This window comes from Cimex lectularius, unplaced genomic scaffold, assembly GCF_000648675.2.
Source record: "Cimex lectularius strain Harlan isolate CLEC.00 unplaced genomic scaffold, Clec_2.1 scaffold23, whole genome shotgun sequence".
Classification (NCBI taxonomy): domain Eukaryota; kingdom Metazoa; phylum Arthropoda; class Insecta; order Hemiptera; family Cimicidae; genus Cimex; species Cimex lectularius.
This window is the reverse complement of record NW_019392690.1, coordinates 1,362,726-1,390,324: the sequence shown is the minus strand read 5'-3', so window position 1 is coordinate 1,390,324 and position 27,599 is coordinate 1,362,726. Positions and strand designations below refer to the sequence as shown.

General features: G+C 34.7%; 2 protein-coding genes across 4 annotated transcripts in view; one reads left to right on the top strand and one right to left on the bottom strand.

Annotated features, from left to right (window-relative positions):
- The window catches only part of LOC106661257, a 59,783-nt gene extending 56,322 nt beyond the window's left edge, over positions 1-3,461 (top strand). For both annotated transcript variants that reach the window (XM_024225888.1, XM_014384580.2), the window contains 5 exons: positions 958-1,029; positions 2,843-2,956; positions 3,033-3,107; positions 3,162-3,233; positions 3,291-3,461. In XM_024225888.1, coding sequence (XP_024081656.1) covers positions 958-1,029; positions 2,843-2,956; positions 3,033-3,107; positions 3,162-3,233; positions 3,291-3,324 — 367 coding nt within the window. In that variant the 3' untranslated portion in view covers positions 3,325-3,461. The remainder of the gene's footprint in view (positions 1-957; positions 1,030-2,842; positions 2,957-3,032; positions 3,108-3,161; positions 3,234-3,290) is intronic.
- Positions 3,462-4,039: 578 nt separating this feature from the next.
- Positions 4,040-25,643, bottom strand: LOC106665316 (protein yellow-like). 2 transcript variants are annotated; one of them, XM_014391651.2, is made up of 3 exons: positions 25,437-25,643; positions 5,369-5,745; positions 4,040-5,302 (listed from the first exon to the last, which is right to left on the bottom strand). In XM_014391651.2, exons 1-3 carry the CDS (start codon positions 25,534-25,536, stop codon positions 4,394-4,396), a joined length of 1,386 nt encoding a protein of 461 aa, XP_014247137.1. In that variant the 5' UTR covers positions 25,537-25,643; the 3' UTR covers positions 4,040-4,393. The 2 variants fall into 2 exon arrangements, with proteins under 2 accessions (XP_014247137.1, XP_014247143.1); XM_014391657.2 differs by lacking the exon at positions 25,437-25,643 and adding an exon at positions 7,772-7,975.
- Between the last annotated feature and the right edge of the window lie 1,956 nt (positions 25,644-27,599).

The window sequence follows — 27,599 nt, the reverse complement described above, 5'->3', positions numbered from 1 at the left end:
TGCTACAATTTCATTCCCTAGGTTTTTTTCTGTATGCTAGATTAAGTCTCCATTAACCCATTGCTTCACATTCGTAGATGATATGGGCTGGTTCTTCCTCATTACATAACCTGCAGATGGGTTGTATATGCCAGTTGTGTAGATGTTTTCTCAGTTACCAGTGACCAGTTAATAGTCTCCTCTGATTCTGGCCCCGTCCGATTGCAGGCAGTTTGCCTTGGTGAAGGTTGTTTTAGCATAAGCTTACTATGTCTAGCACTGCTAGTTTATCCACGTCTCCTTTTGTTCTGCGATGAAGGATTCTGTATTTGTTTTTTGTATTTGTATTTGTTTCTGCCATCTTAAGTATAGGTTCGGGGCTTATATGTGGTCTTGCAGATCCCCTTCTGGTTTAAGTAAGACTTGCTGGGGATCTTGACGATAAGCTTTTAAATTTATTTTATACGTATATATTTTTATATATAACCTTATCAGACCTGAATTCTGAATATGTATTCATAAACAATTATTCAAGAGGATTTTGAGTTACAGAATAGTTTTTTTAATTCATTTTTTATTATTTTTGCTTTAAATTCATTTATTCTGCTGGTCATGGAAGCTAGTTCGAGAAGTCATGGGTAATATAATAACCTAACCCCCCCCCCCCCCGAAAAAAAAAAAAAATTCATTTCAAATTTGTTTATAAAAGTTATGTAAAATAGGTGATATTTTAGTGTAAAAAAAAATAAAATAAAATAAATGGTTAAAAATACATTCTTGCCATACAGAAGGGTATCCTTGTATATTGTATTGTTGGAAGTCATATTATTTATTGCACTAAAATACTCTAGTACAGTATACTTGGCACACATAGTGGACATTCAAATGACAGCCCCTGGGGATGCCAAAAATTTTATAGCTTGACTAAACCATATTTAATTAAATGTATAAAAGACTAATAATTTATTATATTTGTAGTGATAAAGGTTCTAATGAGGAAGATGGCTGTGAGAATGCTCCAACAGAATTACTGTCATTATACTATCAAGGGTGAGTTCTCTTATATAATAAATAGCCAATTAAATATAAGTGTTATCTTATTATTAAGAAGATAAGGTAGTTAGCAAACATTGTTTCCCCATCAGAAAAATGTTTCGTGCATTGCTGTCCTGTACTGTAAAAAAAAAAAAAAACATATTTAACCTGGGCATCTGGCTTACGGGAGATACTAGTGACCCAGCCATATATGTGGAGGTGAACTCACCCCTGGGGTTAAAACAAAACAAAAGTTCAGTATTTTATAGCTTCTCCATCACCTTTAATTACATCAAATATTCTGTTAGGAATACTGTTATGAAAGTTTGAATTTCCAGTGAGATATCACGCCATGCTTTGAGAATCATCCCTTTCTGTTCCCGGATACTCAAAAACTGCCTCAAAAACAAAAGCTTTCTAGAATGTATGACCTATGATGAAAGTGCTGGCCATTTCAATATTGTTCTCAAACCATTTCTTGTTGAAAAATTGGAATTACTTTTCGCAAATAATTTAATATAAATTGTTCATTCTCAAGCAAATATCCAGTGTAAATGGTCTTTTTCTTTAAACAGAGCCTACACAGCCCAAATCATTAGGGAACCACCACCCATATTGTAGCAAGACAAAACTTTTTCTGTTTTCTTAAAACACAGAAATAATATGAAAATCCAGTCAGAGGCTGAACTTTTTCACGTCTGAAAAAATTACTCATTTCCAATCAGATTGAAAAATTCAATTTGGTGAGTTTGTTGTATGATAAGAGGATTGGCTTTCTGCCTGCACTTGATCATCTTGGTCTGAATATTCTTGCTTTGTTTTGCCTATTAGAAACATTTCAGCATAAATCAATCTTCAGTGGTTGGTAAATGTCATAGACAGCCAGAACAGTCGAAGATGACCGAGTTATAGGCTCATCACCAAACAATTCTAAAAATATTTGAAAATCAATAAATGTGTCTCACTTCTTTTGTTCGCAATGATTTTAATGAAATACAGTTCAATGTTAATGTTAATATGAACATAAATGCAAACCTATTGGTAAGTCGTTTAACTCATGCCATTACTATTTCAAACCTTTTTTTTATTTTCTTCTTCTTGAGGGTCTCTGATGCGTTCGAAAGTCGCTGAACATTTTGTACATTCCAATTAATTATTCTTTTTATTAATATAAATTTATATATTTAAGTTAAGATGAAATATTGAGCATACTGCATCCGTGTAACTGCAGCGATTTCTTTATATCAATGTGGAATTTCATGCAGCATCCGATAATAGACCTTTTTTTTGTGATGAATGATGAACGTCCTTTTGCCTTTCTTTTACCATAATTCTGATAAATTAACCTACCTATAAGAAATACCCTCGATAATGAAATACTTCTCTTTATTGAAGAAACACTTTCCTTTCCCTATTAAAAATTAAATAAACTAGAAATATTAAAATTATAAAACTTGAAATAAAATGTAAAGTAGAAAAGTTCTGTGTGAAAGGATAACTCGAACAGAGTGAACAGATTGAAAAAAGTCTTAGTGTCTATCATTTTATTGCACTGAAAAGGTAAATATTTTGCTAAATAACTAACAAAAAGCTATGACTGCAGATTATATCTGAATGATAGAAACCATTGCTCTGTAACAACTTAATTTAAGCATAATCAAAAATAAATTTATTTAATTTTGTAATTGTGTGTGTGTAATTTTGTCATGGACTGTATTTGTAACGTGATACTACGATTATCTTGGTCTGTCTATAATTCTGCAGACCGTCGGTGGAAATCACATGTTATAAAAAATATTTTCTATACACAACTTGTTTGTTATTTCAGTGGATCTCAGAATGCACAAGTACCTAATCAACCCCTACAGATAGTAATTTCAGCCAAGCATGTTGAAAATGGTAGGCTAGTGGGTGATAAGCCAGGAGAAGAGAAAGCAATTCAGTAAGCCCATAATAAACACATATCTGTTCAAAAATATACAATTTTGTTAATTAATTCTTCTTTTTTTTTAACTTAGACTACTCAAAGTATGCCAACCAAATGCTCCACCACAAGGAATTACAGTGACACTGCCTGGCAGTAGTGTGAACAGGTAAACAAGCAGTTGAACAAAATCTGGCCTCTTAATACTATTTTTTGTTTACAGGAATACGTCACCTGCTGAAGCAGATATGGCAAGTAATGACGTACTTCTTCATCTTCCTAAAGACACAAAACTGTAAGTTAGTCAATTACGTTTAAAATAATAACATTGTGACTTGTGATTGCATTTTAGTAGGAGGAGCTCTTCTTCATCAACGTTGTCATGAAAAGTAAAATAGAAACATCCTTGCTTCATTAAACGGCCTTGAGTTTAAAAGTTCATAATGGAGAATGAAGTGTACAAAAAGATATTATGAAGAAAATTTGATTCCAACAAAAAAAATAAAAAATAGCAATAATTACATGTTATTTTGTGTTTCTTTAGAACATACGCACTTAACTAGGATCACCTTTCAATTAGCTGGGACACATAGAACAACTTTGGACTCATACATACATGGGTTTTGGCCCAAAAGTAAGTTTTCGTGTGTCTGCCTCGATGGCCTGTCATAAATCGAGTGAGGATTAACCTTCTTCTATGAGTCAGGTCCTCTCGCCTATCCAGCTAACAATGCTCTTTAAGTTTATTTTCTAAGGTGTTTTCGGGAAGGAAAGAATCAAGGAATTTCTGGATGAAATAAATAAATATATATTTACAGAAACACAACTACATTATTTACATAAATTGTCCAAGTATTTTTTTTTTTTTACAAGTATTACAATTTGAACAGAATGTGTTTAGTTATCACTTTTAACCATGCACATGCTTTTGGTATATTCAATTTAAAATATCAAAAAGGTATTTTGACTACATTATACAATAGTGAGATGCGGTCTGGTGTGACATCTCACGATTTCTAAATAAATATCAATTAACGGTCACTAATCACCACACATTATAAAATAATTTCATCTACCAGTGATAATTTTTTTCCAATAAAAAATTCTTGATTAACTAAAACAATTGCTTATATTTATGTAATAATATAGTAAAAATCATTGAAATTTTAAATGTTGAGGAACACTGACAAATTGAAAGCTTTTCTTGATTGTTGTTAAGTTTAAAAAAAATATATATTAGAATATATTGTACTTCTTTCAATGTTATGACTATTATTTAAAGTTCATTAGTATTACAATCATGTAACATTTTAAAAATGAAAAAGCATTTAAATTTTGCACATGGCATTGCATAAAGAACCACTAAACACGAATAAACAGAAATGGAGCGTCTTGATTAGAATGATCGGTAAAATAACAATTGGTAACTTTAGGATTCAAAACCATTTTTGTGTTTTAAAGTTCTTGGCACATTCGAGGTTTTGGTGGAGGTAAAACATAGCCGGGTTCACAAGGAGTACCTTTAACAGCTTCACTTGTTTTAGCCATTAGAACTCTATAATTGATGTCATTCTGATCCAATTTTCCATAAATAAACTTATGTAAACGGTTACTTAAAACCCAAACACTTTGATCCACCTCGTGGTCTATTTTTAAATCGTTTGGGAATGAAAGTGTAACATTGTTCAACTCGACGATACCATGGCTTTCTGGATTGTGCACTCCGACATGAGAATTCCAGCAGCCCACTCCACTCATAGTGACTAAGTTGTAAAAGAGAACGCCATTTCTATCCATTCCAGATGCACTTGAATGGCCCATTTCTCTTTTACGTTTGCCAAGGAGCATAAATGATTCAGGAGAAGATTTTGCCAAAGTTTCGTTGTGCAAAATCCTAGTGTCTACTCTAAATTCTCTGAAACTTGACATGGGATGGAAATATAAATATCTCCTACCTCTTTCAACTGGAGACACAGCCAGTCCAAATATACCATCATTCCAATTAAAAGTCAAACCGTCTAAAATATACTTGGAATGCAAAGGTTCTGGAAAGAAATAAGAATTTTCCACCCTCCATGATCTATTTTTTTGCAGATCATAAACCACAAGACCATATCGAAAAACATCTGAGGCATAAGCAAACGTCCTTTCACAAGTGATAACATCAACTGCTATGTTGGTGAAAAGAGCTCCTTCTGGTGTTTGACCTTTTGGAAATTGATATCGTACTATTAATTCATCATTGTTTAAATCAAATACTAATATCTGCGGAGGGCAAGCTCGTTTCACTCCTGTCACAATGTCGATGACTCCAGAGTCCATTACCCAAAGTCGTCCGCATTCATCCACAGCTATTCGAAATATCTAAAAAACATTTAGAATTTATAATGTGATTGTTAAATTTTAGAATTTTAGACAGTATGAACTCACAGAAGTCAATCCTTGACAATTGCCGGGAGAGTGCCAAGCCCAAGACGGGTACGGGTGTAATACTGGAGATTTGGTATTGCTATTGAGTGGTACCCACGCTAACGTAACAGGAACACCCTTTTTCCACCTCGGCAACGTTATAAACATCCTTCCTCTGTACACTTCCAATCCTAACGGAAGATTCGCCTCAGGATTAAAAGCCCCTGATGATATTGCAAGTTCCCTTGCAGCTGTACTTGGATATTGGAAATCTACTTGATTCCAACTGTAGTATTCCCTCATCCCTTTTGGCAATTGTCCTTGATACGCTGGCTGGTAACCCTCGTTTCTTCCAGATGCTAACCAAGTCATTGACATGACCCATGGTAAATAAAAAGCTGAAAAAGTAACTGTTTATTAGTTTCTTGTGTGAAAACTGCTCAAATTAAAAAAATATGAAATTGTATTAAATCCATATACATATTTAGTAATCATCATTAATTAACTAAATTAATTATTATAATTATTTCTTATTATTATATATAATAATATATTCTTATGAAATAATTATTTCAATTAATTATACTTTTTATATTAAGGTCTTGATTGAGATGAAAAAGCTAGTTTCACGAGTAGGATTTGAACCCACGACTTTGGCTCAATATGCCGCTGCTCTAACCACTTAAGAAGTCATGATGGCTCAAGTGGTTTGAGCAGCGGCATATTGTGATCGTGGGTTCGGATCCAGCTCGTGACATCAGCTTTTTCATTTCACCAATACCTTAGTTAAAAATTATAATTAATTTAAATTATATTAAATAAAATTACTACTGAGGTTTTTGAAACAAACTTAAAAATTAAAATTGGTAAAATTATACGGAATGTGATTAATGATTTAAATAAGTCAATTATATTTTGTGATCAGATTGACCAAATTACTTCTTTTAATTAATTAATCTTTTTATGCAAGGTATTGATTGAAATGAAAAAGTTAGTGTCACAAGCAGGATTCGAACCCACGACCTTCGGCTCTTGAGCTATCAGTGTATCACCAGCTATAGCTCAAGTGGTTAGAGCAGCGGCGTATTGAGCCGAAGGTCGTTGGTTCGTATCCAACTCATGACACTAACTTTTTCATTTCAATCAATACCTTGCATAAAAAGATTAATTAATTGAAAGATTTATACAAGCTCGATCTTGCTTGAACATAAATTATTATTGAACACACTTGTACAGAATCAAACTCTAGTGCACCAGTCTGGAATCAGATCATCCTATCCGTTCCACTGCTGAAGTTAGGTTTCAGGGTCTACCAACAGCTAGGTCATTTCAGCACCCACTGCATCAGTCTTTAAATCTAAACCCACTGACACTCTTACTCTTAAATACATCCTTTCTTATTTACCTATAGTTTATTCAATATGGTACAGGATATTCCACCATCAGCTATTTTACACTATACATTCATGCTAACAAATACATTCAGCCCCAATGTATTTCAAAGAAATACTTTACAAAGGTAAAGTACTATATATAATAAAACTGCCCTGTTTCCTCCAAAAATCAGACGAGAGGACCCAGATACCCACGGCTCTAAAGCACAATTCTCATATCGGGTGGCATTCCTTCATACACTGTTGTAACACATATGTATTCTTAGTTGAATGAGTTTGATTCTTCTTCTTCTATTTAAATCCTCCTAGGAACATTTATTGACCAAGCTATTGATACATGAGAGCTTCTCAATCAATCCAGCCCATTGACACTTCTATTGCCTCTTTTAATCAAATTTTTAGTGGATGGGACGGACTTAGCCACACTGTCCACCTTTTTTGTTACTGACCAGAACAAATACAGTTACAGTTGAAAATTAATTTTTTAGCTGCAGTTTATTATTTTATTGATCATGAAAAATGCCATAAAATCAATAATAAAATGTAAAAACTAATTTCATTCTGATGATCTCTTATGATAAAATTTTAAAAATTAGAAATTAAATGTTCTGAACTACACAAAATGTTATGCCGTCAAAGATTTACTATTTATCATCAATCTTTACAATCTTGTGGTTTTAATTTATAACAAAAACGATTAAATGTGTGGATAGCAAAATGTGCAATGCAGGGCAGGATCTCCAGAAAAGACCTGTCTACAAGTTCATTATATGTAGACCTCAACATACCTCTAACATTTAAACAATTAAACTCTAAATGTGTTCCTAGAAACTTATTAGGATTGTTAATGTAAAATGAAGTGTTGTGTTTAAAAATTTAATTTAATTTACGTTCTATTCTTGTTACAGCAAGCAACAGTAAACGAATTACGGAAAGCAGTTACAGTTACTTTCTAATCCATCAAGTTAAGGAAGAAAAAGTTTCCATTAATTGTTGACATGATTATTACATATATTTATACTTTTAATACCTTGAACAATGATTATCAAAGATGTGTCCCCCATGACATAAAAGCTGTACCAAAAATAAAAGAAAGAATCCGAGTCTGCAGTTCAGTTTCCGAGGGCGCATATCGTGATCTGAGATCAATTTTTGACACGACCGCTCACGGTCCGTTTCGTCAAGACATTTTTCCAGACTATTCCATCTCTCATCTCTTATTGATTTGGGCACGAACCGGTCTGGGTCGTGAACAATTTAAAGGTCGTGACTGTCCGTTATCTGAGGTCAGATTCCTTCCTATCTGTTCTATAGTCTTCAGGACACGCGGGTCCGGATATTTTCGAAGCCTTATACAATAAGTCCGACCATAACTGGTAATAAAAGTCATTTTGCAATTAGTGCCTGCATGTGCCCATTGACGAAATCTAGTCTCATTAATTACAGATATTCGTTACGTGGCCGTTTCACTTATCCGAGCGAGTGAAAGTAAAACAAGAAGACGTTGTTAACATAAAAATGTAGGAGTCGGGCTTCCCATGCTGCTCTTGACCCATTTCTTCGTGCAGTTATGTTACAATTTTCCGATGAGGCCGAGTGAGTCCAATGCTTTACGGCATCTTTAAGATCTTTAAGCCGTGGTGGGAATTATCAGACTCCATATATTCTCTAATTAATTAGAAACCATAAAAACAAGAATTAAGTAATAAACATCGTAACGCAGTATAAAAGTGCTTAGGCTTATTCTAATTATTTGGTTTTTGATAAAAAAAGAGGTTTATTCAATCATGAACATAATTTTGGAGAGAAGATCGACCTACTATACCGTGAATACAGATGATGAGGAAGAGGAATCCAATATTGATTGATAACCCTGATGACTCTCTCACACACTCACCAGCTCACTCCCTCTCTCTTATTTTCACTCACTCATACCCTCTCTAGGGGGGCGAATGAGTTCTATGCGATTCTGATAGCCTCTAATACTCAACTCCGACTTTTTACCTTCACGAAGCTTATGCGGGTGTATCCTGTTAATCAAACTGACGGAAAGAGCAGTACGGAGTGATAGGAATTAGGAGCTGTACCTGTCACCTCCTAAACCCTACACCCCACATCTTACCCCTCCTCCTAATCCAATCTCAATTCTAATCTCACAATCCATCTCCAATCAAAGGTGTCGTTCGACGCGTGCCGATGGATGGTACATGGGTGTACAAATAACGAAGCCGCAATGTACCCTTGAGTAACCTTACGTCGGAAAGAGGGCTCCTCCGGTGTGGACTTTAGATCCCTCATACTCGTGGGAGTCACATGGATAGATCGAAAGAAAACAAAAAACATCGGGGGAACCTGCAAAGGATTGGTAAATAAATACCAAACTAGAATACGTAACCACTCAAATGGAGAGATGGAGAATATTGAAAAACTACTCCTCAAACCCAAGCAAATCTGAGGCGTAAAATAGCAATCAACGAGCCAAACAAAAGGGATAGCTAATCCTGAAAAGAATCAGGAAAGGGAAGCAAAACCCTAATGTTCACCGATCACTGGAAGGGTTAACCCCACAAAACCAGGGCCAACGCCGACCAAACGTGGTAAAAGGGACAGGTCGCTGGGTAGCGCCCCATCATCAAGTGGAAGTGCTCCTAGGACATGTCCCAAGAAAAGCAAAATTGAGGGAAGAGATGTTGAAAAAAACCATCCCCCCAAAAATAGTTGATGGGGAAGGCAATGAGGCATATCAGCAAGCTCTTAGAGCGCTAAAAATGGCCGTGGTGTTGGAGGAATACCCAGAAAAAGAGCGAACAGCCGATCAGGGCAGGGCCGTCCTGTCTGTGGTTTGGAGCTGCACAAACTCAAAAGGACCTGTTCAGGAATGGGTACGTTGAAAAAAGGCGATAACCTGCGAGAACCAAAGTGCCAATGAATGCCTCATGCAAACGGTACCTACTATCCACCCGTGTAAAGGGGCAAGACTTAGAGTAGGACCCAATAGAGAAGTGATGAGTGGTCATTGGTGGTGACCTGGGCACTATGAACACTACCATTCGGGCTACTATACCGAGCAATGGTGGGCCGTCAGCCAGAGAGTTGAAAGCAAAGTCTAACATGTCGAAGATATAGATGATGCATCTTTTGTGGCTTTAAACAAAGCCAACTTAAAAACTGTATCTTGACTTTGCAATGATAACCTTAAGGGTAATGAAAAAAGCAGTAAAGACTGATGCTGAGGGTGCTTCAAGCAAAAGCTACAACACTTATGCTTTGTCGTGTGACCAAGGTGAACAACATCGATTTTATTTTCTAGGAACCCTAACAGATCAGGGAGATAAGGTTAAAAGTCATATATGACTACACGCAACGAAACGTAAGAACTGAATTTCAAGTAAAAATTAACTACAATGCCTAATCACTTATGAGCTCTGTTCCAGGGACGAAACAATAATTAAGATTAAACTACAGGAAGAAAGGAGTCACGACGGACATGATGAACTCCACCACAAAAGGAATCTGAGGACCTGATACAGTGCAGGCAAAAGAACCTACAACTAATGAGATGATGTTAACTCGCACAATGAGGTATGGAACAGCACAAACACCAATAAAAGAAGTGAGAATCTTTGAAAATTTATACTAACGATGTTAGTATCATTAATAAAGGCTCTGAACCGACATTTGTAACTAACAGAAGAAAAAAGTTATATAATCTCTCTGCCACTCAGTCACTTTCGTTACATATTGTCTTATGTATTTCAATCTGATTTAAAGATATGATCTTCGTACGGGAAAACCTTCAAAACGTGCGCCAGAACGTAATGAAGGTCAACATTTCCATTAAACATAGTAAAAAATCAATTTTCGTAACAAAAGTAATTATTTTCTTAAGCATTGTTTATGACGTAATTGTTTATATGGTTATGCTTATGTGTAGAACCCAATATGTACAAGTATACAATTAAATTCAATAATATTCAACTAAATAACTAAAGTTTAAAACTTTACTAAAAAACAACTTTTTTTCTCCCCCCCCCCCGAGGGTTCGCATCAGCAGAGGTTATATCAACCCTCGGAGTGCCGGTGTTTTTGAAAAAAAGCCCATTTGTAAATATGTCGGGTTCTAATGCAGGGCCGCTAGATTCGAACCCGGGGCCTTTACCTTAGTGATGAGCGCCGTGTCAACGCCTAAACCGTTGCGGCCACCGACCCCCCCCCCAAAAAAAAAAAAAATAAATAGTAAAAATCTGATTATACAGAAAATTAATTTCTCTAAGATTTATTTTCTGCCAGGTTTTATTTTCTGTCATCCAGAATGTGTTTCAAAAATGAAAAGTCCTTCTGTTCATCTACATTTGTTAGAGGGCATTGCTTGTAAGAAAAATTTTTACAGCCCTGCACCATCAGTTTTAAACTAAAGGATTTATGTGGGTCCGCTGTGACTCCAAACCGCAGAAATACTGAGCTTTACATATCAGTAACTGTATCGATAATACTAAAAACATATTTGGACAATGCTTAACGATATAAGACTGTGAAAGCATATAAAAAGCTCAGATACGTTTTTAAAATATAAAAAAGTTAGATAAGCGTACATTATTTTTTAATGTCATCGTAATTCGAGTTGAACGGAAGTTTGGTAACGATCAGAACTCAAACACTCGGTATGTAACTTCATACTCTCATAAATAATTAAAGGATTGCATCGCCAGTTTTTCTTTCTATTTCAATCTTAATAAAATTTTAAATCTAAAAAAAAAAAACACATAAAAATACCCATGTATTTACCAAATGATTTCACGAGCTTCTCGATTTTCATTCCTGACCGACTTCATGAACTCCCGACTAACACTGAAATGATTGTGAGTATTTTCCCACTCGTGAAATTTCCATTGAAAAGATTGGCAATATGAGATCTTATCAAGCCAGTGCCAGAAAGAAAAGGGAGTTATTCAAAGCACGTTTTATTGATAATCTTTTCTTTTTTCTTCAAGGATATTTTTATGATTTTCTACTTACTTATAGTCACAGGTGAAAACAATCACATAATAACAATGTCGCCGTTTAATGTTGTAGATCGGTAATTTGTACGTGTAATCTTAGTATTGCTACACCCGTAACAAAAGGGTTGATTTTACAGTTACACAAATAAACTATAAGTTTAACGCCGAGTTAATAACAACATGGGTAAATATTTACACAACGGAGTCGATCAGAGCCAATCAATCCAGTATCACTCAAAAAAAAATTCATTTTCGTCAATCTTGTATGTTTATATTATCTATATATTAAACTGTAAAAAACACCAAACCTATGTTTGTATAATTAACTATAAAAAGATGTCTTTTTTTTTATCTGCATGCGATAAATATTCACACATTTGTGATTTCTATCTCGCTATTTTGAGTACTGTAATTAATTGGTGTCGAGGAAAAAAGACTAGGGGTCTGGTTTATCCTGCTTCACACCTACGAATCTTTTTTAATCCCGGCTGTATCGTACATGTTATTCTGAAAAGTATTTTTGGAGTGAATTATCACATCGATATCCTTTTGATATACAGTGCGTACTAATTGTTGGTGGGGAGGTATTCGGATTGCTGAAAAATCCGGATTATTTAAGTGTTAAAAACATACATTTGTATGTGCAAAAGAGTACATGTTGAACCGGCATTGGGTCACATGTTGGGTCCGTCTTCACCCAAGGATTTGTTGAACTATTCATACGCGATTCGGCATTGCGTCGTCTTCAGTGAGGAACTGTTCAAAATCAGGAAATCACTGAAGAAAAGAAATTCTCAAAAATTCGTATTGTCAAAGCTGGCCTTTGTCTTTCCCTCTAACTCACTCACACACACTCTCTCTCTCTCTCTCTCTCTCTCTCTCTCTCTCTCTCTCTCTCTCTCTCTCTCTCTGTCTCTCCCTCCTTTCTCTGTCTCACTCTCTCTCCCTGATTCTCTCTTTCCCCCGCTCACCCTCTCTTACCCCATCTCTCTTTCTCATTCACTCACTTACTCACACTCACTCACTATAACAATCTCTCTCTCTATTTTCTTTTTCTTTGTTACATACTTTCCTTCTCGTTCATTTTTTCCCTCTCACACTCTCACACTCTCTCTTACTCTCTCTCTCTCTCCCACCTTCCCTCACTCACTCACTCCATTCCTCTCTTCCTCACTCACTCACTCACTTCCTCTTTCCCCTGCTCACTCCCTCTCACCCTATCGCTCTCACTCACTCTCTCTCACACACACTCATCACTTAATCTCACCTCTTTCTCATTCATTCATCTCCCATTCACTCACTCAATCCCTTACTCTCTTTCACAATCACTCACTCACTCACTCACTCTCTCTCACTCTCTCTCTCTCTCTCTCTCTCTCTCTCTCTCTCTGTCTCCCCTCTCTTTCTCTGTCTCACTCTCTCTCCCTGATTCTCTCTTTCCCCCGCTCACCCTCTCTTACCCCATCTCTCTTTCTCATTCACTCACTTAGTCACACTCACTCACTATAACAATCTCTCTCTCTCTCTCTCTCTTTTCTTTTTCTTTCTTACATACTTTCCCTCTCGTTCATTTTTTCCCTTTCACACTCTCTCTCTCCTCTCTCCCACCCTCCCTCACTCACTCCATTCCTCCCTTCCTCACTCACTCACTTCCTCTTTCCCCTGCTCACTCCCTCTCACCCTATCTCTCTCACTCTCTCACTCACACACAAATCTCACCTCTTTCTCATTCATTCATCTCTCATTCACTCACTCCATCCCTTACTCTCTTTCACACTCTCCCTCTCTCTTTCTCTCTCTCTCTCTCTCTCTCTCTCTCTCTCTCTCTCTCTCTCTCTCTCTCTCTCTTTCTCACTCAATCACTCACACACTCACTCCCTTTCTCTCTGTCATACTCAATCACTCTCTCTCGCTCTCACTCACTATTACTCACTCTCTCTCTCTGTCTCTTTCCTTTTTCTTTCTCTCTATCTATCTATCTATCTCACTCCTCCTCCGTCTCCTCTTCCTCAAAAATTTTGTTTTCTTTGAAAGTCTGCTCTATGTTCTCCTTCATTTTTTTAATGGATTAATGGCATGTTTTTAGTACCGAAATTCGAATTAGGGAGAGAATTTCAATTAGCATTATTTTATTATTGATGGGAAATATTTAACCCCCTGGAACGAATTTATACTTGTATCAGAATAGTCAAATAGGCAAGGATTTTTAAATAGCCTGCATGTATGGTTTTAATTATTTCGACAAAATTAAATTCCCCTTTAAAAAAGAAGATATTACGACTATTGATCTTCTTGTTGCACGCCAGTGTGTTAAAAAAGATAATATCTACTTTAATTTCGATATTTATCTACATAAAAACACACGTTTCACGTCGATATCATTTTAACGAGACTTGAATTTCTTCAATACAGTTAACTGGGGAATCAAGGCTCATGGTTTGATTTAATTTAATTACACGGCGAAAGAAAAGGTTTCGTAATTTGGTCGAGAGTAGAACATGTATAGATGAGGTGACGTAAATGCCCGCATTGCCTTTTGATTATGAGAAATCTGTCGACATTTCGTTATTTGAACAATATATAAATTAATATTTACAACACTAAAAAATGAAGTTTAAGAAAGAAGTAAATACAAATAAGTAATTAAAGTTTTGTCGTGTCATCACAATTGCAACACATAGCAAGATTAGCGATAAAGTCACGTTCATAACTTCCTCGATTCTCCTCTCTCTTAAGGACATTGCTTCTTTAGAAGAATGGCCTCTCGCCGAAATACAAACGAAAAAACTACAAAGGATCTACTTCTTCTCTGTTCACTGCACATAAATTTTTAGAAATGTGTGGTGTTTAGTAGTTTACTTCATGATTATTTGGAGATCGTGAAATGCGGTCTGGTGTGACGTAGGTTTTAGAAAAACATTTTCTTTATCGTGCCAACGTTTCGATCTTTATTGAGATCATCTTCAGGGCTCAAAGTAAGTTTGTTTTCCGTTTAGATGTGTCATTCTTGTCCGTCGTGTTGAGAGTGCCTGACGACAGAAAGAATGACACATCTACACGGAAAACAAACTTACTTTGAGCCCTGAAGATGATCTCCATAAAGATCGAAACGTTGGCACAATAAAGGAAATGTTTTTCTAAAACCTATGTCACTCCAGACCGCATCTCACGACCTCCACATAATCAATAACAAATTTTTAGTTTACGAAATTTTCATCTCTTTTAGAGGACATGGGTAAAACCAATTGTAGAGAATTGATTGTGCAATGAAAGAAATTTGACATTCCACATGACCTATGTTCCAAAAACTCCATAAATATTTAACTGAATCTTTGTGGGTATGTGTTTGTCTGTATATATAATGGAATGAATGTATTTATGAGCGAAAATGGAGGCGTAAGAAGTATAGAGAATTGAGTGTGCAAAGAAAGATCCAAAACATTTCCAAAAAATTTGTCTTGTTCAAAAAATAATAAACCATAATTTTTCATCAATTCTGAATTTTTCGAACGATTGGACATGTTTATATATTTAATTTTTCGATAATAATCTTGTTTCATTGTGGTGAGGTCTGATCATCCTGATCTGCGTTTGATGGACAAAATCAGCGAGAATAGGCGGACCAGGATTATCGGAGACGAACTTCTGCGTCTTTTAGATTTTTTAAGTCCAAAACAATATTTTACGTCTTATTCAAAAAATAATGAACCATAATTTTTCATCGATTCGGAATTTTTCAATTGTTGAAGCTGTTTAATCTCCTGTGCCTTTTAGTTTTTAAAATATAAAACCCCTATTTGATTATATATCTTGTTTCAAACATTTCTTATATAATATGTATTTATTGTATAAAAAGTTATGTCTTGTTCAACAAATAATGAACCATAATTTTCCATCAACTCTGAATTTTCCAACGAATGGACATGTTTATATATTTAATTTTTTGATAATAATCCTGAGGCATTGTGGAGAGGTCTGATCATCCTTATATTCGTTTAATGGACAAAATCAGCGAGAATAGGCGGACCAGAATGATCGGTGGGATTCAACAGGTTCTGCCTCTCATATATTTCTTGTTTTATGAATCAAAACAACAAAAGAAAGACAATCCAGTTAACAAAGTGTGGCTTATTATATATTTAATATTTGCATAACAGGAACTTAATAGGTCTGCAGTGTAACGACCCTGCTGTTGGATTAACATCACTTAACAAGCTTTTTAACTGTATAAAATTCAGTTTTGCTTATAAGTGTGTCATATTTAGTATTATTAGAATAAACTTAAAAATTTTAAATTATATACATCATTGTACAAATTCATAGTCATATTATGTATTTGTATAATTTAAACAATGTTTATAAATCCCAGTCTCTGAAGATGATCTCAATAAAGTTCGAAACGTTGGCACTTTAAAAGAAATGTTTTTCTAAACCTACACACCAGGTGCATCTCACGATCTTTAAATAATCATTTGCTTATAAGGTAAAAAAGAAAAATTTTGAACTTGTTTGGAGGGTGCAGTCTATTAGTTCCCCTCATTAATTCTGAAATTTTCGTTTTAATAATAAAAAATATTTTATTTTCTCTCTCTCGGTGCGCTTTCTTTTCAGTCATCGCTAGCCCATAAATGGTAGTTGGTTTCTAGTTTAGCTGTCTTATTTGGGTACTCTTTTATAGTTTCATGAATGCGATATGATTTTTTTATGATTTCTACGATCTAGAACCTACAAAACCTGCTTGAATAAGCAGATGCGGATGATAAACGGTGACCTAAGTCCGTCAACTCATAGACGTGGACAAAATATTAAACTTTTTTTAACCTTTCAAATTCTTTAGTTTTTGAACTTATTGTATGAATAAGACGTCAGGAAAGGATTTCACCGATCTTCAGTCTCAATGTCCGTAACGTTTCTGTTCCGCTAGGGCTTGTTTCAGTCAACAGCGTTCGGGATCACCGGAGACAAGTTCAAAACTGTCGTTCGCTCTGGCCGAGATGAAATGTCATTTGAAATATAGTTCGAGCAGGAAGCGAAATGACTCAAGAATGGCACGTCATCACGTAACAAGTCCGATTTTTCCCATTGAAACCAGATCTTCTTCTGAACTTCGACTCGGGGAGATTGGATTGCGTCACCGGTGGTCGTTTAGATTTTGCGAAATTGTACATGGGTCGGAGACGAGTTTGGAAATCCGAAGACGCGCCCTTCTACGTTAATTCCGATAAATACGCACGCCATACCAAATATCACGACTCGCTCCACTTTCTTTTTCTCTAATTATAATCCAAAAGGGCTTGACCTTAATTTGCTAAATTCTTTATATTCCTATTGATTTTCACCCAACCAAAATAGATCGCTTTTATAGTTTTTCTGATTCGGTTGCCTAAACATATAATTTCTAATTAGGTAAGTTTTTATTTACTCGCAATCAGTTTTGATCTTGTTGCGTGAAAATTATTTGGAAAAAATATTGTAAAGTGTTTCTGGCCCCTCGTCCACCCTAATAAATTAGTCGTTAAGTCCTCCTGTATGCCAGTAATTATTCGTTTGAATAAGTCATATTACAATAATTTGTCTATATTTGCCGACATCTAACTTTCTTTTCTTTTTTAGTATTGTATGTGGTAGTCATTTTAAATTATATAAGGTAATCTTGTTATCTTAATGGTTTGATGGTCTACAATGCCTGTTCTCACTGGTTTCGTCTGTCCAGACGCGTTACGATACTTAACAATTTTCAACGTGTTATTTTATATCTTTTCGGTTCAATCAAACAATGCGATAACACACATGATGATGCCGAAATGCTACACTCGTCTGACTGACAAAACCAGCGAGAACAGACAGGCCATTGTCTAACATGTCCGTCACCTCGCAGACACTGTAATAATATCAGAAGAATTTCGAGTGATCTTGAATGTAATTCATTATCGTGAATGGAGGAGCTTATCTGGAGGAATATCGAGTGTAATCTGGCGCAGCGTGAAAGAACTGTGGTGTGAATGTAATTTATTAGCGCGAATGAAGGGGCATATCCTCAATTACCCCGAGGAATTCGAATATTCTGGGATAGTGTATATAAATGGATGATGTAATTTATTAGCGTGAATGGGGAGGCATATCCTAAATTACCCCGAGGAATATGGAATACTCTGGGATAATGTAAATGAATGAATGATGTAATTTATTAGCGCGAATGGGAGGCTCATCTACAGTCACCCCAAGGAATATCAAGTACTCTGGGGTTGTGTGAAAGAATTGTGGTGTGAATGTAATTTATTAGCGCGAATGGGATGCTCATCCACAGTCACCCCAAATAATATCGATTACTCTGAGGTTGTGTGAATGAATTGTGATGTGAATGTAATTTATTAGCGCGAATGGGATGCTCATCCATAGTCATCCCAAAGAATATCAAGTACTCTGAGGTAGGGTGATTAATATGTGGTACGTGAATGTAATTTATTAGCTAGATTAGTCTGCGTTTGTGTGAGTGAATTATGGTGTAAAGGCAATTTTAGCGTGAATGGAAGGCTTATCCACCTCGAGGAAGATCGAGAACTCTGTGATAGTATGAATGCTGTAACCAATCTGCCATGTTTTATATGGTTGCTGTTTGTATGTGTATTTTATCCATAATTGACGAAGCCCTGGGGCACAGATAGGCTAATAATACGATAAAGAAAAGAGAGAGACGGTTATCGTCATAGATAAATAATCATAATTTGCCTGGAGAAACAGAAAAGGCAATTATTCGGATAAAAAATCGAACCGAATTTTTTTTACGAGGGTTCGCAACAGTAGAGGTTATATCAACCCTCGGGGTGCCGGTTTTGAAAAAAAGCCCATTTGTAAGAATGTCGGGCTCGAATGCAGGATTCGAACCCGGGACCTTACAGTGATGAGCGCCGTGTCAACGCCTAAACCGATGCGGCCACCGACGCCCCCGCTATTTTATTGTTATAATACAAATTGGAAATAATGTAATAATAATTGTAAGTAAGTGAATACAAATTGCATTAAAAAAATGTAACTAATAGAAGTTATATTCGAAGAAATTTCATCTGCTCAAAACTCGCAGGCATAATAATTACATTACGTCAATGACTTTACGTATTTGTTGCCATAACATTAATAACAAATCCTCGATATATTTTCTAGTTTAATTAGTCCACAATTTCTTTTCTCCGTGTCTTGTCATCTTCCCCTGACATAGATAAGTAGGTATATTTAGCTGTTCCAGTTCTACATTGTTCGATGAAATAGTACCTTTCTTTTCCAATGGGCAGGGCATAAAACTTTTCAATACGATTGCGCTGATAGAATGTCCATGATCAGTGTACAAAATAGACCTTACTAGGTTCGGTTCGCCTTCGATAATATCTAGCGGACTGTATTGCTATGCACCAGGCATATTTCAAATGCGATTTTTTAAATTTCCACCCTGCAATTAGTAAGGCAGATTTATTAAAATATGTTTTTATGCTATCTCGCGTGGTTAACCTTGTATTTTTTCATATTAAGGCTTATCTGGCTTTCTAAGCGTTCATAGTTGAGACAATACAACTATTTTTTCACCACTTCACCGTACGTTTTGGGAAAAATGTACAAAGAATTAAAAGTGACTTATTTTGCACGAATTATTTTAAAATAGTAATTATTAATACATAAGATGAAAGTAGTACACAACGACTTTCAGTCTAATGGTCCTAAGTGAAAGGTAAAAACTGGTATTATTGAGACATTTAGTTTGAAATTTTGCTGGATAAAGAACCCAAATGTAGTTTTTTATATTTAAATGGTTTGTTTACATAATTCAATAAAGTATTCGGACCAACGTGGTGAACACGGAGGTCCAGACTGCTATCGGGCCGATCGTGAAAAAGCTACGGTTCCAAATTTGTCACAACCATCTGTGATCCGTGGCTTACTCGGTTCTGTGAAAAAAGTAAAACGGGCCCGTTCCGCACGAGCTGGGCGCTGAAGAGGTGAGCGTTTCTCCGCTTGACATGCCAGTTACTATTTCGCAAAAAAATTCCAAATGGCGAACGTTTAATTTAAAGAACTGTTTCAACGAGTGAAAAGTATCTAAATAAAAAGAACGATAAAAAAACAACAATCTGTGGATCAAATTCGGTCCCTACTGGCCGGAGATAAAAAAACGTTTAATGGACTTCTATGGATGTTGGGTGCTTCGTAAAGAACTTTTCTACAGGGTGTCCCAGAGAAAGTGTGAAACAATTTTTTGGATGATAGTACACCCTATTTGCAACAACTACCGACGTGCAGTCAATCCCTGACGAGTTACGATTTTTTGTTTTCCAATGAAACGTTACCTTACTTGAGAAAAACACAAACATCATCAGTGCTACCACAGTTTTGGATTCAAACACCACTGGATTTACTATTGAACTGTACACCTTTCCCGTAAGGAATCCCCAGAAGTAGAAATCCATGATCGGGAGAACGAGGTGGCCAAGGGATGACTCCTCTAGCAATCCCCACGTGGGATATTGCTGGTTCAACCAGGCACGCACTTGTCGTGTGTAGGTGTACAGTTCAGAAGTGAACAGTGCTGAAGATTTAAGGATTAAAATCCTCGAAGCATCTGATAAACATAGAATCAATTTATCCACACGATGAACTGTAGACAGGGTATGAGAAAAAGAGCATGGGTGTGCATCGTGAAAACAATTTGTAACGTCTAATGTTTGTAAATCCTTCAGTAATTTATTGTGGATAAAATTATAAACTGGAAAACCAAACAGTTCTATTTATCATCATCACCTGAACAGACATGGTCGATCTCGTGTAGTTCTGCAACAATTGATACGCAGTAAGTGTACTACAGGAGGAGTTGTGAAAATTCTTCTACCGTTTGAAAGCTTAATAATGAACTTAATCATGGAGTTTAATCTCTAGAATTAAACATAAGGGCATACTAATTATACATGATTTCTAATTAAAAATGAAGACCACTATGTCTGTCAGAAGTCAGTGCTCTTTTCATGCCACCTACAAAATCAAATTCAAGGTCAAATTTTTCCTAAGTTTATCAGATGCTTCGAATATGCTTCAGCATTGTTTACTACTGAAACACCTACACCCAACAAGTGCGTGCCTGGTTGAACCAACAATATCTCACGTGGAATGGTAGAGGAGGAGTCATCCCGTGGCCATCTCATTCCCCCGATCTTACTGTCATGGATTTCTACATCTGGGGATTCCTTATGGAAAAAGTGTACAGTTCAGAGGTTTGAATTCAAAACTGTGGTAGCCTGTTGATAGATTTTTTTTCAAATAAGGTAACATTTCCAAAAAATCTACCAAAAAATCGTAACTCGTCAGGGAAGGAATATAGGTAAAGAGACTATACGTTGGAAGTTCTTGCAAATAGAGTGTACTACCACATAATTTTTTTTTTAACTTTCTCTGGGAAACCCTGTTTATAAATATCGTGTCAGTTTCGTTATGAACATTAGAGTGTATGAGTGAGATTTTATAGGTAGTAAGTGAAGAATGGAGAGAATCTTCTTTGTCATTATATTCTCATTGTATCTTGCTCTTTTTGGAGCTTTTTGGGAAAATTCCTTAAGGTGGAAAGTGACTAGCAGCTATTTTGTGATATAGGTGTAACGAGGGATACTGCCAAATGGGAAACTCATTCTAGCTGATACTTTCCTACAAAGCATATTTTTTTCTAATCGTGTTCTTTCTAATTTATTTCATCAGTCGTCAAGATTCTGTTCGGTAGTTGGTTCTTTGACCGATTCTCCTAAGCTCGCGTGTTCATTCTCATTTCGAATTAAACTACACAACTTTACAATAAAAATATATACTTTAGTTTGTACAAAGCTTAGTTAAATTCTTAATTAATTTTCAGTCGTTTTGTATTAAAGAGAAACTTCTTGTGGATAATTAGCGAGGGAAAAGTTATTGACTCCTTTCTTTTTTATCCTTTATCTTTTCCTTTATTTTCCAGTTCAGCAGAGATAATAAAGACTGTTTTCAATGTTTACTTCTTGTTTTTTTTTTAAATGCAAAATAACTGTTAGGACTATGACTTAATTACATCATCGACGTTTCCGTGCGCTTATGTTGTTAATACCTACTAGATCAGGTTTATTTTCGGATTCTTGCATAAAACCGGTCACTGATCGCAATCGATCTTATGCTAGAGTCGGCAAAGAAAGTGGTCCGGTCAGACGACCTCTCGACAAAAAAAAAGCATTAAGGAAGATTCATCCGACCCATCAGAGCGCCAGTTAGAAGGTATAGCATGTCCCATAAAAAGATCAAAATTACTCGGATAAAACTGAGAAAAAACTAAGAACGGTGAAAGTACTTTGCGCTAAGGCCCTCCCACAACGATTCGTGTAAATTATCGGAAAGCGAATAAATTAATGAGCATTTATTATTACGGAAAAATTGATTAAAAATATATTTTCTGCATAGAAAAAACATCGATCTTTTAGACCAAGGAAAAAAAATTAAGATATTCTTCAAAATCCAAATGAAGATTTACAAAAAATTTTTGTATTTTTGGGATTTTCATTGAAATTCAGGAGGAATCGTAAAAATTTTGGTGTCTACTACCGCCCAATGAAATTGTTGAAGTTAATGGAAGTTGGTCTAGTACGAAATGCGCAATGTTCAGTGCCCAGTTGTGTAACATTTGTGGTGCATGGGAAGTACGTCTACAGTGTGCTAAAGCCTGGATTCATGGAATATCACGGTTTGATTGAGGAACCGGTTTAAAAAACGAATCCCTGATGAGGGGGAAAGTTGAAAACGAATTGAAAATGAACGGAGCGGTACACGTGCACAGATCGTTGTCAATTTGCATTGCAATTGCTACGAAATGCCTCAGATTGTCGGATGAGATGAAAAAAAGACCGACACAGCGCGAAAGGACCGCATTTTCATTATTTTACCATCGACAAATGACCATTTGAGGAAGACCCGCTTTCACACGCCAAAAATAAACAAAAGTAGTACTTCTTCGCCCTAAAAAGAACAGGGGTTACAGAATCAAATTGCATAAGAAAGTGACTGTGAACAATTGATCATTTATCTATTTAGGCCTCTTGCTCGAACGTTTTCTCTCTATCTTATGTATTTAGGTGTTTTTTTTAAATACTACGTGTCCAGGCTTAACTAGCATAAATTTCCACTATAATAATTAAACATTAAAAAACTAAAAATACTATGACTCATAGGAAACCTTAGACAAAAAAATTAATAGAACGTAGGTTGTAATTTTCTATCTTAATAAATTGTATTATGTATTTGGTATGAAATTTCTAACCAAACACAAGAATTTAATTATAGTGAAATATAAAAATAAATGTGCACACAGTAGTGTTGGAATCGTTATTGCTTGCTCTTAGCTGAAAGTAATAACACTGCAATAAAACTTGTAATTTTATTTTTATATTTTTACTTGCGTGAAAGCTTAAATGTTGCGTGTTTTACGATGAAATATTTACATACCTATTCAACGATATAAAAGATGGAAAGAGCTAAAATTTCTATTTTAGTCTAACATTACCAAGTAGAGAGAAGGTTCAGGGAAAGACTTTAAATTTCTATTTATCTAGTCGGATATTTCATTAGAAAATTGGGTGAAGGAAAATCCCCTCGTGGCACCTGTTTTCCCAAAATATTGTACCCCCTCAATGGGCACGCGTCTTGACAACGGTAAAGATACAGTTCGAAAGTTCTTTCCTTCGATGGTTTTCAATGGTAAAAGGACAATAGGCTCAGGGAAAATGTAACCATGACAAAACACATCTGCCGGCAACTTTTTTTTCAATTTTCCAATTTTTTTATCTTATATTTTTATAAATTCATCATATCTCACGTATCTGTATACTCCCAGTCGACAACGAAACAATAAAATTAAGAAAAGACGAAAAAAAATTTTCTGTGACATTTTCTTCTAAAATACAGAAATTGAGATATATTATTTTTAATTACCATATAATCTTCAATTAATGTCAACTTAATTTTTCAATATTTGTGGGATTTGTTAGCTTTTGATCTTCTTGAGAACACTTCCCACAAAATGTAAACCGTATATAAATTATTTAATTTTATTAATTTAAAATAAAATAATAGTGAAAACGATTTTAAGTCATAAATAATTATAATTTTTCTCAAAATTTTGATTTTGTAATAGATATATTATTTTTAATTATCACATAATTTTAAATTTTTCAACAAATTAACTTAATTTATGGAATTTGCTGCCTTTTTTTGTTCTTGAGTACAGCTTCCCACAAAATATAAACCGAATGTAAATTATTTAATTTCATTAATTTAAAAAAATTAAATTACAGTTAATTCGATTTTAACTCGTAAAAAATTATAATTTTTTCTATAAGATATTATTTTCAATTATTAGTTTTAAATTTGTCAAAAAATTAACATAATTTTGCAATATTTATGGGATCCCTTGCCTTTTTTTCTTTTCTAGAGAACAGCGTTCCAGAAAATGTCAACCGAATATAAATTATTTAATTTTATTAATTCATTAAAATTAATTGATAGTTAATTCGATTTTAACTCGTAAAAAATTGTAATTTTTTCTATAAGATATTATTTTTAATTCACAATTTTAAATTTATGTCAAAAAATTAACTTAATTTAACGATAATGGGATTCCTTAGCTTTTCTCTTTCTTGAGAACAGGTTCCACTAAATATAAACCGAATATAAATTATTTAATTTTATTAAATTAATAAAATTAAATGATAGTTAATCCGATTTTAAGTCGTAAATAATTATATTTTTTCTGTAAAATTTTCTTCTGTAATAGATATATTATTTTTATTTAACACATAATTTTAAATTGATGTCAAAAAATTAACTAATTTACGATCTTTACGGCCTTTTTGGTTTTGTTATTTTCTTGAGAACAATTTCCTACAAAATATAAACCGAATATAAATTCAATAAAATTAAATGATAGTTAATTCGATTTTAACTCGAAAAAAATTATATTTTTTTCATTAAGATATTATTTTTAATTATTACAATTTTAAATTGATGTCAAAAAATTAACTTAATTTTGAAATATTTATGGGATTCCTTGGCTTTTGTTCTTTTGTTGAGAACGCTTCCAACAAAATGGCAACCGAATATAAATTAAGTTTTAAATTAATAAAATTAAATAATAGTTAATTCAATTTTAAGTCATAAATAATTATAAATTTGTGCTATAAAATTTTATTCTGTAATAGATGTATTATTTTTAATTATCACATAATTGTAAAATTTGTATATAAAAATTTACATTATTTAATTTTATTAATTTAATAAAATTAAATTATAGTTAATTGGATTTTAAGTCCTAAAAAATTAAGAATAATGAAGGATTACGACAAAAAAGTATATTTAAACTTGGTGAAAAAGTATTTTCTAACTAAAATTCGAAAAGTTGTTTATTTATATTATTATTATTACTTTTATTCCTATTATTTCTTCGACGAAATGAAACTTACTTTTTTTCAAAAACTTATTTAGGATTTATTTATCAATAAATTTTCTATCAGATTATTATACTAAATTCTTAATGACTAGAATTTTTTCTCCAAAAAATCGTCAATTGTTCTAGCCAATTAATAGACGAAAAATAGTGTGAAATAAAATTATGTTATACTTTTTATTAATCGCAAAATTTTATTGAGTCACCTGGGGGTGGTGGAGCTTTCTGTAATGTACTGGGAATGGCATTGGTGGACGCTTGCTGCCAATTGTAATCGGCCGGCCAGACCCTCACGAATCCTCCCATTGTTCCAATATGTCTACTTTTCGATTTATGGCACTTTTATGTTGTCGATATTTCTGTATCTCCGTTTACCCGGCCGCACTCACATCGCACTCTGGGCAAGAGTCGGAACGCCGTTTGCGAGGACAACTCCCTCCCCAGAAGTACACCACCTCCTTCGCCTTCCACTTGCATTTTCCCTTATCTTTACCTCTTGGGTAATTCTTCATCGCTCGTTATTTTGCCTATTGCAAATACCCTTTTTACCCTGCTTGATATGGGATGGAATAAGAAAAAAATTTTTTTTTACCTGCTGCTCATATGCATTTCATTATTGTAATAAGTTTTTTATGTAAATAACTTTATTGTACATTAGTCATATACTACTTGACAAATAATGAAAAATATATTCAGTAGACATGAAATAGGAGATACTAGGAAATTTCAACCAAGTGAATGTCCTCCGAAACGTAGATAAATATATATACGCAGGAAGGTCGCTTGATGTCGCTTCAGCCATCTAAGTTCACGTGTCAACATCAAGACTGGACAATGAATCAGTGAAGATGGTTTATTTGGGTGCTAGGATGCGTTGCATTATCACGTATGCTTATTACTAGATCAAGGTGAATTACAGAGTTCCGAATATACCAAGACGCATTCTTGATAATCGGCAGTACTCGATTTTGGTGGATTTTAAGTCTTATTAATTGCGAGACACTTGCAGATCCGCAGAAGGTGACCCATTGTGCCGAATCGGACAGAGAATTGATAGGTATAGCAATCTTCCTTTGAAGAGTGAAAGTGAAGAACGGGCTTCAGAAGATGGGTTCGCCCTAAAAATCGTTTAATCAGATCATTGATGTGTTTTGAATATATCAATCTTTTATCGTGCGTGGAGACTAAATATTTTATGGAAAAGACTCCAGGTATCCGAGCTGCATCCATGACTACCGGTGTCGTTTCAAATCTTGCATGCAACAAGGGTAGACTTTTGGGGATTTATTTTCATACGCCATTTTTGAGTCTTGAGGATATAAGTTCTATTGTGTAGATATGATTTCACATGATGGTAGAGTCTGGCAGCTCCTCCTAAATTTGGAATAGAAGTCCAGAATTTCTGACCCTATCAAATTCCTACTGCATATCAGCAAATAGAGCTTGACAGATTTTTTTTTTTTGTAATTTGTCAATTCCTCTATGGAACTGTTGTTGGCATGAGTGCTGCGGACGGAACCGAATTTTAAATAAGGAATTATTTGAGATAAATAGTGTAGACGTTTTGGCAGTATAAGTCTTTCAAAAATTGATAAGAACAAAGGTAATAGGCTCATGGGGCGGTAGCATACCATGCTTAATTAATTAATTATAGCTCTGGCCGAAATCAACAGTAAAACTAAACAAAATAATATGATATATAATATGACAAAACACTTGTAAAAACATAACCAAGATAATTACATATAAAAATATGCGTTATGCGTCTGCCATATGAACGATAAGCAAGCCATGTAGTCCGAGATCGTCCTGCGATATCTTATTCTGGCTATTTTAGTCCTTTCTAAAGGATTTAAAGTAAAAGTAAAATTTGAGATTTTTTCAGCCTAGTAATCAACCTGGTTTGCGTTCTGTATCATACCTGAGACACCCAGATCCCTAGATTCTAAGTAAAGTGGTGATATTTTGTATTGAGCTGTGCAAAGTTACGGACCTTTGGAGTTATGATCTGGTAGTTGGAGATCATCCTGGTTTACTGTCCTGGCATATCTAGTCCTTTCCAATGAATTTTTATTTTACTGGATGTGCGATATACTACTGACATATGGAAACAGCGAGGATAGTCTGAACAACTTGCTCGAAAACTAAAAATACTCAAAGCTGTGTTAATTTTTTTTTTTTAAGCTCCGCGTGAACAATCTGTTGTTTGAGATCATCCAACTATCCTCGCTGATTTGGTCCTTTCTAATGGATTGTTCTTTTCTGGAATGCCGAAATGCTTCTGACATAGATTGGAAACTTCCAAGCCTCAAAGTAAACTGTTTTTAGCTTTTGTGGTGTTGGGCCTGCAGCGTGGTCGTTCGATATCA

Bases quoted from the DNA above. Each gene is read 5' to 3' on its own strand.
- LOC106665316 (XM_014391651.2), bottom strand. From the start codon at position 25,536: ATGGGAGGATTCGTGAGGGTCTGGCCGGCCGATTACAATTGGCAGCAA. The intron at 5,746-25,436 runs GTGACTCAATAA...TTACTTTTTCAG, and splicing joins GAAAGCTCCACCACCCCCAG to CTTTTTATTTACCATGGGTC. The intron at 5,303-5,368 runs GTGAGTTCATAC...AATGTTTTTTAG, and splicing joins ATTGTCAAGGATTGACTTCT to ATATTTCGAATAGCTGTGGA.